Source organism: Stegostoma tigrinum, chromosome 1, assembly GCF_030684315.1.
Source record: "Stegostoma tigrinum isolate sSteTig4 chromosome 1, sSteTig4.hap1, whole genome shotgun sequence".
Lineage (NCBI taxonomy): Eukaryota > Metazoa > Chordata > Chondrichthyes > Orectolobiformes > Stegostomatidae > Stegostoma > Stegostoma tigrinum.
The window spans coordinates 59,687,909-59,704,443 of NC_081354.1; the positions used below are offsets into that span (position 1 = coordinate 59,687,909).

Sequence of the window (16,535 nt, forward strand, 5' to 3'; positions counted from 1 at the left end):
GATAACATAAACCATCCGTGCTGTATGACTCTATGTGGTTAAGAGGTTATGATGTAAATATTATCACATCACGACAGGCTTTGACTTTGTAGCATGACTCCATTGGTTATTTATTTTCACCCTGCCCGTCACTCATCACAAATCTTTAAATTTGTTGTTCTCGCCTTTTTTTCACCTGCCTAATACCATGTGTAACTTTTCTCAATGCTAAAGTCATGAACCTGTCCGTTCTCCCCAGCTAACCTGCTAAATGTTTGCAAGATTTTCTCTTTTATAATGCCAGATTTCTAGAATCCGCATTTTGTTGTTGTTGTTGCTTTTACTGCAGGCCGTTGAGTTTTCAGAAAGTCACGATTTTGAAGGACGAATACTTCCGATCAATGGACCCACAGCCACAGCTTTTTGAACCTCTGCAAATGCATTTCCTGTGTTTGCTTTGTGACATGTTGAACGACAAGCGGCGCGTTGAAGGCAGGACTTCCTGGTGACGTGCTGTAACAGGGCTCGAGTTTTACTTTCAATTCCTCGGTGTCTTATATGAGCACTTCTTGTCAGAGAAGAAAAGAAATCGCGAATGCTGAGCTGGCAGAGTATGCGAGAGGGAGAGAGGTACAGGGGGAGGGTGGGAAGGAACTGGTTTATTTCTTAAAGGCTGCAATGGAGGCCAGCCTGACCTGTGCGGTTTGTTTGTCAATTTTTGAGAATCCCACCACCCTGCCCGTCTGCTCGCACAATTTCTGCAAGAAATGCATCCTGGAGTGTGTCACCAAATCCTTCTCGTACGGCCTGGACTACAGCAGCAGCAATAACAACAACATCTGGAAAAACAGTCAGCTTGAGTGTCCCCTCTGCAGAAAGAGCAACTTCATCGCCGAGGGAGCTGTCAACCTGCCCGGCAACACCACCTTGGCCGAGGTGGTGAAACTTTTCCGCTCGCAGCAGCAGGCGGTGGGAGCCGGCCGCGAGCAGGAGGATGAGGAGCTGCCGTTGGTGGTGGGCAGCGGCACGCGGAGCCTCGGGGAGCGCGAGCTCTGCCAACGGCACCCGCACAGGAAGCTGCAGCTCTTCTGCAAGGTCTGCAAACAGCTGGCGTGCGGCCAGTGCGTCTCCGAGGATCACCGAGGGGTCTTCCACGCCGTCAACTTGGTCGACATGATCTACCAGGAGGAGAAGGTGAGGAACAAGGGAAGGGGGCAGGTGGGACGTTGGATGCCTTCAAGGCAGAGATCGACAAATTCTTGATCTCAAAAGGAAACAAGGGCTACGGGGAGAGTGCAGGGAAGTGGTGTTGAAATGCCCATCAGCCATGATTTAAATGGCGGAGTGGACTTGATGGGCCGAATGGCCTTACTTGACTCCCCAGGGTGTCTTTCTGCCCTAATCGCCGGTCTTAGCCTCTAGCCAATCCCCCAGGGCTGGCGCAGTCCAGAGCAAGGTGGGACCTTAAGGTTCAGGTAGGCCATCCATGGGAATGTTTAGGGTCACAGACTGAGTGATGTGGCCCAAAGTGTCTGTGAAAAAGAGAAATATCCATTTTAATTCCATCTTTCACTTCTTGCGCCACTGCTCTGTAAGTTAGGATGTGCAATAACTTAGAAGTTCTTATTTAAATGTGATGAAGGTTTATTTCCTTAATACTTTTTTTAGGCAGCGAATTCCACACCCCCTACACCCTCAACATTCCTCTGATCCTTGGATTAGCAGGCTGGAGGGGCTGAATGGCCTACTCCTGTTGCTACGTTCCTTTTACCAGTTACTTTACAAGTAAAACTCCTGACTAACAGATATAAGCTCTTGTGTGCTCAACCTATTGTCCCTCATAAGTTTAGACACCCTAAATTACATACTCCCTTAGCCTCCCAAGGCTAACATAAACCTTACTTAAAAAGGAACAAGTACAGCAGCTCCACAAACGGGATAGAGAAATGAATAGAAACAAAGTAAGTGTAACATTTCTGGTTTAAAAAAACAATTGTAGCTGAGGGGAGACTGATCTACTAAATGAACTACTGTATACATGAGAGATAATGGGAACTGCAGATGCTGGAGAATCCAAGATAACAAAGTGTGAAGCTGGATGAACACAGCAGGCCAAGCAGCATCTCAGGAGCACAAAAGCTGACCCTTCTAGGGCCTAGGCCCGAAACGTCAGCTTTTGTGCTCCTGAGATGCTGCTTGGCCTGCTGTGTTCATCCAGCTTCACACTTTGTTATACAGTATACATGACCTCATTTGGCCTGAGGATATATAGATTGAGGCAAGCAACAAAAGAGAAGTATCCACATTGTACAGGGCCACACCATGAGTATTGTGTGTAGTTTTGGTCTCCTGGTCTGAGGAAGAACATTCTTACACTTCAGGGAGACCAGCTAAGATTCACCAGACTGATTCAGGGATGGCAGGACTGATGTGAAAGACTGGATCAACTAGGCTTGTATTTGCTGGAATTTAGAAGAATGGAGGAGGGGGAGAATCTCATAGAAACATATAAAATCTGATGGGACTAGACCAGGCTAGATGTGGGAAGAATGTTCCCAATTACGGGAAAGTCCAGAACCAGGGGTCATAGTCTAAAAATAAGAGATAAGCCATTCAGGACTGAGATGAGGAAGAATTTCTTCATTCAGGTAGTTGTGAACCAGTGGAATTCTCTCCCACAGGAAGCTGTTGGGGCCAGTTCATTAGACGTATTCAGGAGAGAGCTGGATGTGGCCCATGCAGCTAAAGGGATCAAGGGGTATGGGGAGAGGACGGGAATGGGACACTGAGGTTGCATGATCAGCCATGTTCATATTGAATGGTAGTGCAGGTTCAAAGAGCCAAATGGTATACTCCTAAACCTGTTTTCAATGTTTCTGTGTTGCTACTGCTAGATGTTCAGATCCCAAAACAGTGAGAGGGAGTTAGATGAGTAAATACATAGGTCAATTTCTAGGTAGATAAGAATTGGGCAATAATGCGGACTTAAATTATTCAAATATGAACTGAGCTATGAATAGTGTGAAAGGCATTGAGGACATAAAATTCTATAACTTATTCAAGAGAACACTTTTGGTCAGTACGTAATGAGTCTAATGAGAGAGGAGGCAGTTCTAGGTTTAGCTCTTAGGAAATGAACTGACAGGAGGATGAAAGAGAATTGTTTGATCATTCTGGACATACTAATCGTAATAATTAGATTTAGCATCATTATGGAAGAGGACAAAGATAGAAGAGGAGTAAAAGTTGGGGGGAGGCAAACTTCACAAGGTTGAGAGATGATCTGGCAAAAATGGTCTGGTTACGTTAGTGTTCTCTCTAACCAACACAGCTGCTGGAAAGCTCCACACACATCATTTGGTGTGCTGATGAATGGCTTCTGCTTCCAGAAGCTGCCAGTATACATGGACCTCAGAGGCCCACACAAGTGCAAAAGAAATTTATGGGAAATGCTGTTTGCAGTGACTTGAGGAGGTGATAAATTAATGGGACTTGCTTAAAAGTGAGATACAAAAGACATAGTGTAAGCATGTCCCCACAAAATAAAAGAGTATTAGTGCTAAATCTAGAGTGCCCTGGTTATCCAGAAACTGACAAATTGAAATTAAGCAAAAAATAGAGCTTATGACAATCTGAAAAAGTAATACTTTAGGAAGCTAAGAGAAGTATAGAAAGTATAGGGATAAAGTGAAAAAGAAAATTAGGAAAGCAAAGAGAAAATAATAAAAATCGTTTGGTAAAATTAAGGAAAATCCAAAAATGTTTTATCAGTACATTAAAAGTCACAAGATTACGCTGAAAAGTATGGCACTTATCAGAGATGTACGTGATAACTTACATGTAGATTCAGAAGATGTGAACAGTATTCTCTTAATGTGTGTTTTCTCTGTGTCTTCACAACGAAGACTGTTTCTGCAGACACCCAGTTAAAGTTGAGGAGTGTGAAATTGTAAATAAAATAAATATAATCAGAAGAGAAATACTAGAGGGACTGACTTCCTTGAAGGTGGATAAATTGCCAGAACTAGATGAATTGGATCCTAAGCTGTTAAAGTAAGATAGGTAGGAAATAGCAGATGCCCTGAGGGTCATTTTTCAGATCTCATTAGATATAGGTGAGTTGCCAGAGAATTGGAAGTATGCAAATGCTGTACCATTGTTCAAAAAAGGTGCAAGAGAGAGACTAAATCATTGTCAGCTGATTAGTCTGACTTCGGTGGACAAATATTGAATGAGTGTTAACTTTTATTTGGAAAGGCATAGATTAATCAGGAATAGTGAGTGACATCTTGTTAAGGTAAAGTCATGTTATTAACTCTTATTGAATATTTTGAGTAGGTAACAAAGGATATTGGCTACATGGATTTTAGTAAAATATTTTCTAAGGTCCTGCAAAACAGTCTGGTCAGAAAAATTAAAGTTTATTGGATGCAGGAGGCTGTGGCAAGTGGACCCAGAATGTGACAGAAAACAAAGCAAATGGTCAAAAATTCAGCAGTTGATCTTTTCGTTTCAGATTTCTGGCATCCGCAGTTCTTTGTTTTATTAAATGAAAATGGTCGATGGCTATTTTTGTAAACTGAAAGCATGTTCCAGAACATTTCTAGAGGGTCAGTGTTCGGTCCCTTCTTGTTAGTCATGATTTGGACTTAAATATGGAAGCCATGATTGGGAATTTGCAGACAACTCAACAGTTGGCTGGGTAATTGATTGTGAATAGGATGGCTGTTGAATGCAAGATGATATCAATGGTTTGTTTGAGTGCCTGGAAAAGTGGCAAATGAAATTCGGTCCAGAGAAGAACAATGTTTTGCAACTGTTAAGGGCAAACAATGCAGGGGAATATATAATAAACCAAGGGTATTGAGAAGAGTAGAGAGAGTAAGAGACCTTGAAGTGCATGTCCATAGGCCTCTGAAAATGGCAGAACAGATGCATACAAAAAAGGAATATTGGATCCTTTCCATCATTGGGCATGGTATTGAATGTAAGAGCAGAGATGTAATCCCAGAATTATTCATTTTGTGTACAGTTCTGCTTTTTCCAAATTTCCTATTAGCCAATTTTCCTATCATTTGCAGACTTCTTTGTCATGACCCACTATATTTAAGTCTGATAAATATTTGTGACCAGTTTATCACAAGTCCTGGTCAAAGCCTTGCCAGATTTCACATACATAACATCAAAAATATCCCCATCAATTCTCCCTGTTACACGCTCAAAAAATTCAATCAAATGACTCAGACACAACTTGCCCAGATATATGCTGAATGTCCTTAATTAGCCCATGCTTCTCTACATCATTTCTCAAACTTTTACAATAATGTGTCCACCATTGATTTGCCTGTAATTAATTGGGCTGTCCATTTGTCAATTTTTAAACATCTGTGTGACATTTGTGTTCCAGTTTTTGGGACTATGGTTGTAATCTGATAGCATTGGAAAATTATGGTCAGAGCCTTTGCTATTTGTAGCCTCTGTTAGTTTGAATTCCTCAGCAATCTTGGATACATTTTATCTGGGTCTGGTGGTTTTTTCACCTTCAAAGATGTTGAACATCTCATATTTCCTCTCCATTTTTATCCCAAGATGTGCTATTTCTGTTGCCTTATACAAATTGTCTTTGCCTTTTGTGGAAACAGACACAAAGTATTCATTGAGAACCTCAGCTTTGTCTTGCACCTTCACAAACAGATTACCTTCTTTAATTGACATTCCTCTTTCCTTGGTTATCTTCCACAGGGTAGTGGAAATCTGGAATTCTCTCCCTTTAAAAAAATTTTTAAAAATACTGCTACTTCTTAAAATTGTCAATTAAAAAATTCAAATCTGAGGTTAATAGATTTTTGTTGAATATAAAGGTTTATGCAACCAAGGTAAGTAAATAAAGCGAAGATGCAGATTAGCCATGATCTAATGAACACAAGGAACAAAGTGCCTAATCCTGGTCCCAATAAAACCTTGTACTTTACACAGTTGAAGCTTTTAGCAGCCATGCTCAGTTGGTCACACTCTTACCTATGAGTCATAAAAATATTCTGGGTAGACATCCCAACCTTGAACTTGACCTTAAAGATCAAGTTAGATATTTCAATGCAGTACTGAGGGAGTCAGAAGTCCCATCTTTCCAATAAGGCATTGAACTGAGGCTCCATCTTCCTACGTGAGGTGGATATAAAAGATATTGTTTCATTTTGGAAAAGAAACTGTAAATTATCCTGGTGTCCTGGCCAATAATTATCCAGTAATCAACAAAGTAGATAATCTGGCTATTATCACATCGTTATTTGTGAGATTTTGCAGCAAACACCTTTGCTACTATGTTTTCTGCACTGTAGCAATGACTTTATTGGCTGCTTTGAGATGTCTATTGGTTGGGAAAAGCACTATTTAAATACAACGGATTCTCTATTGGAGAGATAATAGCACCTAGTCAATGGTGTTCTCAATAAGTGGAAGAGCAGTATTGCAGAATGTTCAGATTGATACTAGCTAATCTAAATGCAATTTTAAAGTCATTTCCTATACCTGCAAAACAGAAACATGCATGTGCACTTTTTGCAGCTTGAGTACTTCAATAACCTGAGAGAATTGAGGCAGCTGAATAACAGATTAAAGGTTGAAATTGCAGACACCCCTTCAGATTTTGAGGTAAGAATTGCTAGTTCAGTGAATATTCTTCCTTAAATTCCACAGTCCAAGTAGTTAATTTCTTCACTATTATTTGGACCAAACCCTAGTGATCATCTCAATGTTAAGTGCTAAAATCACGCTGGAACTTCAATAATATTTCAGAATGACTGCTGGATGCTTAGTGGTGAAATGTTTTACAACTTTTACTGTATTATGTAGAAATTATAATCCAGTGATGGGCATGGGCTGACATTTATCTATTTATCTAGTACATTTTAGACTATGAGAAAGAAGTTATTAAAAGTAAGATCGATAGGATTTTGGAGAAGGTGGAATTGAAAAGAAGGCAGTTGGTTGATGAGATTGAGAAGAACAAAGAGTGGAAAGAGCGTGAACGTAAAGCTCAACTAGAAGGTAAACGAACACAGAAGAAAACAATTGAGCAGTACCTGAAGGAGTGTGAAAAATTAGTGAATGAATGTAATCCTGTCAATTTTCTGATGGTAAGTTGATTTACTGCCTCATTGTATGAATTAGACAGTTGTTTAGTGGCTCATTTCTCTGCATGACTAATTTTTAGATTGTTCATTCAGTATCAAAATCAGTATACAGCCAATTGTTCGTATGAAATTTTATCTATATATTTTTAAAACATAAATATGGAAACTTGGGAGGTAAACATCTGACATAGCTGTTGTATTTTTTAACGACTGCTGTTGTTATTGACTTGTCAGTGGAAATAACAGGAAAGTTGCAGATGGAGTTGGGAAAATCATGTGATTTGGTTTAAAAACAAACACGATGCTGCTAAGTTGCAATTACACCATGAAAAGAAAACTAAATCCTCACTTTTAGCATCACCTGCCTTAGATAGCACTCCTGGCAAAATCAACGAATATTGATATAATCAACTTACAAGTTCATGACTTTTCTCCGCACACTCACTACATCTTTAATTGTGGCAACACTATATAAGACTGTGGTTCTTGACTCTATCAAATCATAGAAAAGAAAATGTCTGACTTGGTCCATGCAACTAGATTTAATATGTTGAATGGTTCTGCTTCTTGGAATGATTGCTCCTGGCTCAATAATTTAGGAAAATTGGAAGGCTTATCATGGGTGTTAATCTAACTTCTCACTGGCCTTGATTGCGAATGGTTTCTTTCAAAACCTCATTTATGAAAATAGCTTGACAGCTTACGTAAAAGGAACTCCAAAATCTTGGATAAACATAGAAATATTTGAAGTATAGTTAATGAAAGAGTGGGACGAAAGAGGGACCAAAAAGAAGGCTGTAAGGAGAAGCCTAGAAAATACGATTTTGACAGTGGTATATAAGTTGTTAGAGTGAATTCTGAGAGATAGAATTTACATGCTTTTGGAGGGGCAAGGACTGGTTAGGGATAGTCAGCATAACTTTGTCCATGGGAAATTGTGTCTCACAAACTTGAATGAGTAACCAAAAAAGATGATTGAGGGCAGCGAGGTAGATGTTGTCGACATGGACTCTAGTAAACCTTTGAGAAAGTTTCGCCTGATAGACTAATAAGTAAAGTTAGATCACGTGGGATTCAGAGAGAGCTTGCCGCTTAGATAGAAAATTGGCTTGACGGTAGGGGACACAGTAGCGGTGGAGGGTTGTTTTTCGGACTGGAGGCCTGTGTTCAGTGGTATTTTGCTGGAATTGAGCCACTTTTGTGTATAATTTATGTAAATTGTATGGATGAGACTTTGGGAGGTGTGGTTAGTAGCTTTTGCAGATGACGCCAAAATTAATGGTGTTGTGGACAGTGAAGAAGGTTATCCTAAGTTGAGAAAGGGATATTGGCCAATTGAGCCAATTGGCTAAGTAGTGGTGGTTGGAGTTTAATCTGAATAAATGCAAGATATTGCATTTTGGTAAAACAAATAAGGGCAGGACTTAATACAGTTGACAGTAGGGTTTTGAGTAATGTTTCCGAATAGAGAGATCTAGGGGTTCAGGTACATAGTTCTTCAAAAGTTGCATCACACGTAGCCAGGGTGGTGAAAAAGGTGTTTGCATGCTTGCCTTCATTGCTCAGACCATTGAGTAAAGGAGCTGGGATGTCATGTTGAGGTTGTACAGGACATTGGGGCCACTTTTGGAGTACTGTGGACAGTTCTGGTGACCCAGTTATTAGATGGGTATTATTAAATTGGAGAGGGTTCAGAAAAGATTTACCAGGATATTGCCAGGATTGGACAGTGTGAGTTATATGGATAACTGGGACATTTTTAACTGGAATGAAGGAAGTTGAGGAATGACCTTATAGAGGTTTATAAAATCATGAAAGGCACAGATAAAGTGAATAGCAAAGATCTTTTCCCAAGGGTAGATGAATTCCAAACAAGGGGCATATTTGTAAGGAGTGAGGAGAAATATTTAAGAGACATGAAAGGCAACTTTTTCACACTGAAGGAGGCTTGTATGTGAAATGAGCTGCCAAAGGAGGTGGTAAATGTAGGTATAATTACAACATTTAAAAGACATTTGGATAAGTACATGAAAAGGCAAGGTTTAGAGGGATATGGGCCATATGCAGACATTTGGGACTAGTTTAGTTTAGGAAACTTTGTCCGCATGGGCAAGTGCTGTATCACTGTCTGAGATCTTCTTGTGGAGCAGAGAATGCAGATAAGGTATGACGTATATATTTTGGCAGCATCTCCTCAATTGAAAGGTAGATCCAGTGTTGCAGTAAAGCTGGAGATAATAGTGATACTATATCAGACAGAAGTAAAAAGATGAATTTAAAAAGCTAGGACTTCTCAAAGTGGAAAAGTCATTTGGTTCACATGGTGTATTCTATGGAATTCTTAGGCTTAAAATTGTAGAGGCTGTGTTACGGTTTTCCACTCCTCCTCCAATATCCAGGCGATGCAAGAGGAATGCAGGATTGCAAATGTTATACACTTGTTTAAAGGAAATGCCAGTGTGGAAAAGCAAGGTAGCTCACAATAAACGTGGTAAGTTTTAGTGCCAATAATCTAAAATATTTATTAATTAACATTTAGAAATATCTGGGCTAATAGATGAAAGTCAGCATGATTTTGTTAAACATAAACCATGTTTGACTAACTTGATTTTGTTCTTTGAATGGTGGGGAAGGTGGTGTGGGTAAAGTTCTTGATGTATATTTGGCTAGATTTTCCTCTTGGAATCTAGAAACACTGCCATTTTCCTACATTGAGTTGCTATTCTATGAAAATCAGGCTATTCACACAAAATTGTTATCTCGTGTTGTGGGTGAGCTGTAGTCATAGTAATAGACCAGCAGGAGGACTTTGGCATTCTGTTGAAGTCAACAAATAAATAGCAGGTGACCTTTCAAGCAATTGGTGAAGTAGCAGAGCCTGTTGCGAGAAAGGAACAGGGGCATCTTGAGATTTATACATAGAGTGAGGAAGTTACAAAGAATAAGTACCTGTGAATGTTGGACTTCAGAGCAAGAGTACTTTTGAGCCTGCTGTACTGCTCCATCATACAATAAGGTCATGGCTGTGATCAACTTCCAATGAACCCCCACCCACCCATAACTCATGACTTTCTTTGTCTGAGAAGAATGTATCTAATTCAGCCTTGATTGTCTCCGATCTTTAGTTACCTGGTTTCAGAATTGTTGTGCATTTGTGGATGATACTAAAAATCGGAAAACTGTGGGGCTGTGTTGGGGTGGGTGTCAAAGAATTCAATGAAACTGCTGTGGAGTTACAGAAGAAATAAAGTAATTGGAAGTGAACAGAAACGTGGTAGATGAAACTCAGCATAGCTAAGTATTATTCCATACAAGTTGAGTTTTCCATTTTTAGTATCATCCACAAATACACAACAATTCTGAAACCAGGTAACTAAAGACCAGACACAATCAAGGCTGAATTAGATACATTCTTCTCAGACAAAGAAAGTCATGAGTTATGAAAAGCAATTCAAGGAACAGAATGATGTTGAACTACCTAGAAAAACAGAGACTTTAAAGTACAAGTAGATTCAGTAGTATCCAAGGAAGTAGACCAGCTCTGGAAGTAGCCATGAGAGGAGTACAAGGATGATCTCTGCAGAGATCCAGAAAACTCTATTTTGAAGGATTGGGGTCCATATGTAATAATGGAGTAGAAATAACTGTAAAATCTATTATACCAGTGTTTCTAATGTATTGCTTGTTTCACTTACAGGTGGCCTGTGACTTAAATGAAAGGTAACTAAAAAAAAATACAGTACATTAGCTTTGCAGATCCTTTTCTGTGTTACTTGCCTTTTCATTTCACCTTCTTTCAATATTAAAAACTTCTCTATAACTATTAATTCTTTTAGCCTTACAACCGTCTGCAAACTCTCCAGTCTTCAATTTTTGGCTTTTAGTGCACTCCTCCCTTCTTTTATTCCACCTCTGGCAGTCATATCATCATTTATTTAGGTTGTAAACTCTGAAATTCTCTCCCTTTGGATATTTCAGAGCAGGTAGGACTTGAACCCAGATCTCCTGGCTGATAGGTAAGGACACTGATACTGCACAAGAGGGGTCCCAATATAAATCATCATTCTGTTATGGGGAAGGGTCACGAGACCTAAAACGTTAACTCTGATTTTTCTTCACAGGTACTGCTGGACCTGCTGAGCTTTTCCAGCAACTTCTCTTTTTGTTCATAAATTATCATTCTATAACAAGGAATCAAACTAGGGTCTTGGTGATGAAATGGCCAGATCCCAGCTATTAGACCACGAGGGAAGCTGCCACTCTTTAAATGTTTTCCTAATTGGCCAATTCAGAGGTGCAATGATGTATCTCTGGAGGAGGTGGGACTTGAACCCAGGCCTCCTGGCTCAGAGGTTGGAATGCTACTATAGCACCAGAAGAACCCAAAGATACCGCTGGTTAAGAAACATCTTAAAATCTATCTTGCTTGTTCTGGTGCCTTCATGTCTTGATCAATTTTGCTGTTCTTCGATTACTTATAGGGTTCAACTAGCATGTTTGACTACATCAAAAGCACCCATGTAATTTCTGGCTATTACCACTGAGTTAGTCTTCCAACACTTAATTGCTGCTAGTTCATCTTAGGGTGATAACCGAGTGCAATTCTTTTGAAGAGTTTGATTGCAATATTCTGAGAATCAAAGTTTTAACCATCAATAAAATGGTACATAATATTGTCACATGTAAACAGAAATTTATAATGAAACATTACACTATCATTTTATAAAATTCTCATTTTCTGACATAGTATTATTGAAATAAATCTTGCTGTTACTGTCTAATTATTGATAAATATCTATCCATAGTTATAGAAATAATGTGTTAATGAGTGCTTCTAAGATGGATAATTATTGGTATTTGATTTAGTTCTTTGAAGAAGGAAGTTATATTGTAAATAAAAAGGAATCAATTGATGTATTGCATTAGATTTACAGAAGGCATTTGACAAGTTCCCACATCAAAGCTTATTATGGAAAGTAAAAGCTCACAGCATAGTCTGTAACATATGGCATGGATAAAAATTTGGCTGGCTAACAGGAAGCAGAAAGAAGGAATAAATTTTCAGGCAAGAGTTAGAATTGGCTTTATTGTCACATGTACTCACATGAGTATAGTGAAAAGTTTACAAGTTGCCACTTTACGGCATTGTCTTAGGTACAAATGTACCTAGCTACCGATCCTTAAATACAAATTCAGGGGAAAAAAAAATTAGAAAAATAAAGAAATACAAGTTTCAGAACAACAGTCCTTCCAACCCAGTCCATGCCAACACCTGGCCTTCGATCTGTGCTGGGCTTCACCTTGAGGCTGGGAGTCTGCATGGCTTTGCCTCAAGGCTTTCGAGGCCAGGAGTCTACGCTGAGGTGTGGATCCACTTTGGCTTCAGTCGAGGCTCAAGGGCAGTAGTTAAGAAGAAAGAAGGGAAAAGAAACATGAAAAGAGAAAAGAAAAGAAACGGGCAGAGTGGACGAGTTCCGGCTGAGGACTCGTACTCTGCCACCATTTTCCAGAGTTCGCCATGAATGGTGTACCATAGGGGCCAGTGCTGGGGCCTTAACTCTTTACAATTTATATAAATGATTTGGATAAATGGATCAAAGGTATGCTAGCTGAATTTGCTGATGACACTAAAATTGGGAAGTGAATATGTGAATGGGCCTACAAAGGACCATAGATGGGTTAAGTAAGTGGGCAAAAATCTGGCAAATGGAGTACAATATGGGAAAGTGAACTTGTCCATTTTGGCAGAAAGAATTTTTAAAAAGCATGTTATCTAAATGGTGAGTGATTGCAGAGCTCTGGGATGCAGAGAAATCTGGTGAAGTATTGCATCAATGACAAAGTTAGTATGCAGGGAGAACAAGTAATTGGAAAATTTATTAGCATGTTATTTATTGTGAGCGGAATTGAAAGCAAGAATGGGGAGGTTATGCTTCAGTTAAACAGGGAATTTGTGAAACTACATGCTGTGTACAATACTGGTCACTGTATCTGTGGAAGAATATTGATGCGTAAAAAGCAGTTCAGCGAAGGTTTACCAGACTAGTACCTGGAATGAGTGGATTATCTTATGAAGAAAGGCTAGACAGGCTAGGCCTGTATTCTCTGGAGTTTAGAAGAATCAAAGATGACTCAATTGAAACATATAAGAGCCTAAGGCAATCCAGCTGGGTGGCTCCTAAAAGGATGTTTCCTGTTGTGGGAGAATGTAGAACTAAAGTCATTCATTAAAAGTAAGGCGCTGCCCATTTAAGACGAAGATGAGGAAACAATTTTTCTCTGAGGGTTGAGAGTCTTTGGAATTCTTTTCCTCAAAAGGCAAAATCTTTTATTTTTAATGCAGGGGTAGAGAGATTCTTGATTTCCAAGATGAAATATTATCACGATATTCGGGAGTGTAGAATTGAGGTTAAAATCAAATCAGCCATGATCTTATTACATGGCATAGTAGGTTCGAAGGGCTAGGTAACCTACTCTTGCTCCACGTTCATATGTTTGTATGATTTAGATCAATGAAAATGTAAAAATTTTGTGATTCCCTTGAGGTACGTACTTCTCAAACCTGACAGATCAATTAGTCTCTTTGCCTTTATTAAAATATTTTGTTTCTACATTCAGTACTATAGCTGATATCATGAATAACTTTTTAATTTTTAAATTTAATTTAAATCTAATAGATGGTAGTTGCATTTCTAGTAGTGTTTTAACATTTTAATACACTTTCCTTTATCCTTTTATACAATATTTTCAGAGTAGCCCATTCCTTTTAATGTACAAAGTCCAATAATAAAACTAATTTGTTCTAGACCTTGAGCTTTAGCAGCAGATTGAGAACCTAGTGTTCCCAACTTCAAAGTCTGGTTACGTGGTAGTTTCTATTGTGTGTCCTCCTTAAGTCAGCTTGCCAATACATTTGATCAGCTGACCATATTAGCTTTTAGTTAATATTGCAGTTGTTTGTTATAATATCTTGTTTTTTTCTATTTTGTTCCCTAAAGGGTAAAGAGCAACCTTGCTATCATCCTCCCTACTTTAGAGAAGCGCGATGAATTGACTTGTCTGCAACCACATCAGTTTCTTATAAAACCAGTGTTGGATAGTATCTCTGCACTCCAATTGACCAAAGATGCAACAAATCCCAGTTTGGGTAAGCATTTAGTTTTTTAAAAAAAAGGTTTTTAAGGCTTAATTGTAGTTGAAAAGGCCTCATCTTTCATACCTGAAACCAGCCCTAGCTGACATGATGCAAGTCTTCTCTGTCTGTAAACATCCCATAAATCTTAAGCATTGGCAATGCCTGCTCAATACCAAGAGAGTACAGAGCTGTAGCATACACTTTTTTTGTTCAGGACTAAATGGCACAAATTTGGCATAACCAGTCACAGAAACCACAAAATTGTTGCCGTGGTAAATGGAAGAATTTTATACAAGTGCTATTCTGAAGTTGTGACTGAGGCACGCTTTTTGGGATAGGTCTTTACGCTATTTGTAACCATTTTATTCTCGACCTGTGAGGTAGTGACGTTGGCACTGAGTGCCTTAAATGGAAGCTGCACCTGATGTGATTTTGTTTTTTGATGTTTGTTTCTTCGCCTGATATATTGAATGACTATGCTGATTGGAACAGCTTGAAACCAATTTTTCCATTATTTCATCATCACAAAAACAGAGGACTAGTTCTGAACACTACAAGTAAAGACGCATTGGTTTGTCATTGTGACCTACTCAATAAGATTTCTAATGCTATTAAATATATTCTACCATTTTCAAGATTTAACTCTTGGAATTTGCGTTGTTCTGTAACTTTTCTTCAGTCTCTTGCTCCTTCTGGATTTCATTTCTTTCAGCATCTCAGTATATTGCTCTGATATTGATGCTGCCTCAGATTAATTCTCTCTAATAACCTATTTTTACACCTGAAGTGCTTTTTCAATTTCTCAGTATTGGTTCTGAGATCACCTGGAAGATGTTGGCGCGTATATTTTATTTGTATGCTTTACAAGCTTGCTATTACAACACTGCAGGATGCACCCTTTGTAATCTAGGAGTTCATCTGTAGCTTCTCATTTAAGTGGCCCAGGCATAGATAATTTTCATAAAATAAAGGGATCATGGCTTTTAGATGAGGAGCACTTATGTACATGATATTGAGTTGGGCATCAATGAGTTGTAGCCTGTGAGGTTATTGTCCCTATGGTTTCATGTTCTTTGCAACTCTTTCAGACTAGCAGCATTCATTATGTCCCTGATCATTCAGATTCTTTCTTTTCCTTGTCAAATAAGATTAAATCCAGTTTTTGATAAACAAAATAATATGTATATTTACTGTCACATTGCAAAACATCAATGATTTATTTGATATATCTGGGCTGAACGACAAGTGTTTTATATGCAACCTGTGGCAGACTAGAAGCACTCAGAGATATAGATTGTGTGTGGGTAACTATGAACTTGACTCATTAGCAATGTAGTCCTTGTAGTTGAGGCAAGTTGCAGGTTTGAGCAGACAGCACACAGCATGGTTTATGTTGCTGCCTCTGATAAGTTCAAACCTATCAAAGTAAAACACACTTAAATCTGTTAGCATAGCTCAATAGATAATGGTCAGTTGGAGTTTGATGCATTTGGTGGGAGCTTGAAATTCTCTCCAGCTATTGTAACTCAAAGTGAACATGGGTTGAATTTGTACTTGTAGAAATATACTTACTAAATTGGTTTCCTTTAACTTTATTGTGAATATATGGGTTACATTTTCAAATAGGGTTTTGTACCTAGGAAGTCTGTAGCTAAAAATATTATTAGTTAAAAATAATGCAACGGATGCAATCAATATTACATCACAGTAGTGCATTACTGTATATGTCTGTCTGAAAGTGAGTTGCCATTGAATGGGAGGAATATTATAGATTATATCTGTTGATTTTTATCTTCCAAAGGTACTAACAATACTACAAGTGAATTACGCACAGATGGCTACCAATTTAGAACTACCTTAAAAATGTGGAAGCAGTCCAAGGATTTTATAGAACCAAAGTTTACTGTAAGTTAATTTTAACAGTTTGGCATTCTTCTGTATGTAACCAGGATTACATTTGCAAACAATATTTTATAATGCAACGCACCGATTTTAAAAGTAAGTGTTAAGACTTCTTTTTAATTAAACAAATCTCTTTTGCAGCCAGAAACTATTATTGAATACGGCTGTCATGACTATCTTTGGTGTATTTCTGCAAAAGAAGACTATCAGGACATAAGTTTAGAGGTATGTTAGTACAGTTTGGATTTTTACATCATTCATTTAGCTGTAACTGTTAGGATTTCTACAGAAGGAACATTCCCAACAACCAGCTAACACCATCCTCTGCAAACCAGAAGCTTTGTTATCATAAAATATAGAAGTTAGATTAGTTATAAAATTAAGAA

At 38.5% G+C, this 16,535-nt stretch overlaps 1 protein-coding gene across 2 annotated transcripts in view; it reads left to right on the top strand.

The window, feature by feature from the left end:
- The first annotated feature begins 470 nt into the window (after positions 1 to 470).
- LOC125455312 (streptococcal hemagglutinin-like) overlaps positions 471 to 16,535 on the top strand; it is a 34,082-nt gene continuing 18,017 nt past the window's right edge. Inside the window, exons 1-7 of one of the 2 annotated variants that reach the window (XM_048537085.2) lie at positions 471 to 1,173; positions 6,544 to 6,630; positions 6,882 to 7,115; positions 10,810 to 10,832; positions 14,111 to 14,259; positions 16,049 to 16,152; positions 16,291 to 16,374. In XM_048537085.2, the coding sequence (XP_048393042.2) occupies positions 538 to 1,173; positions 6,544 to 6,630; positions 6,882 to 7,115; positions 10,810 to 10,832; positions 14,111 to 14,259; positions 16,049 to 16,152; positions 16,291 to 16,374 (1,317 nt within the window). In that variant the 5' untranslated portion in view covers positions 471 to 537. The remainder of the gene's footprint in view (positions 1,174 to 6,543; positions 6,631 to 6,881; positions 7,116 to 10,809; positions 10,833 to 14,110; positions 14,260 to 16,048; positions 16,153 to 16,290; positions 16,375 to 16,535) is intronic. The other variant, XM_048537094.2, reaches the window with a different exon arrangement.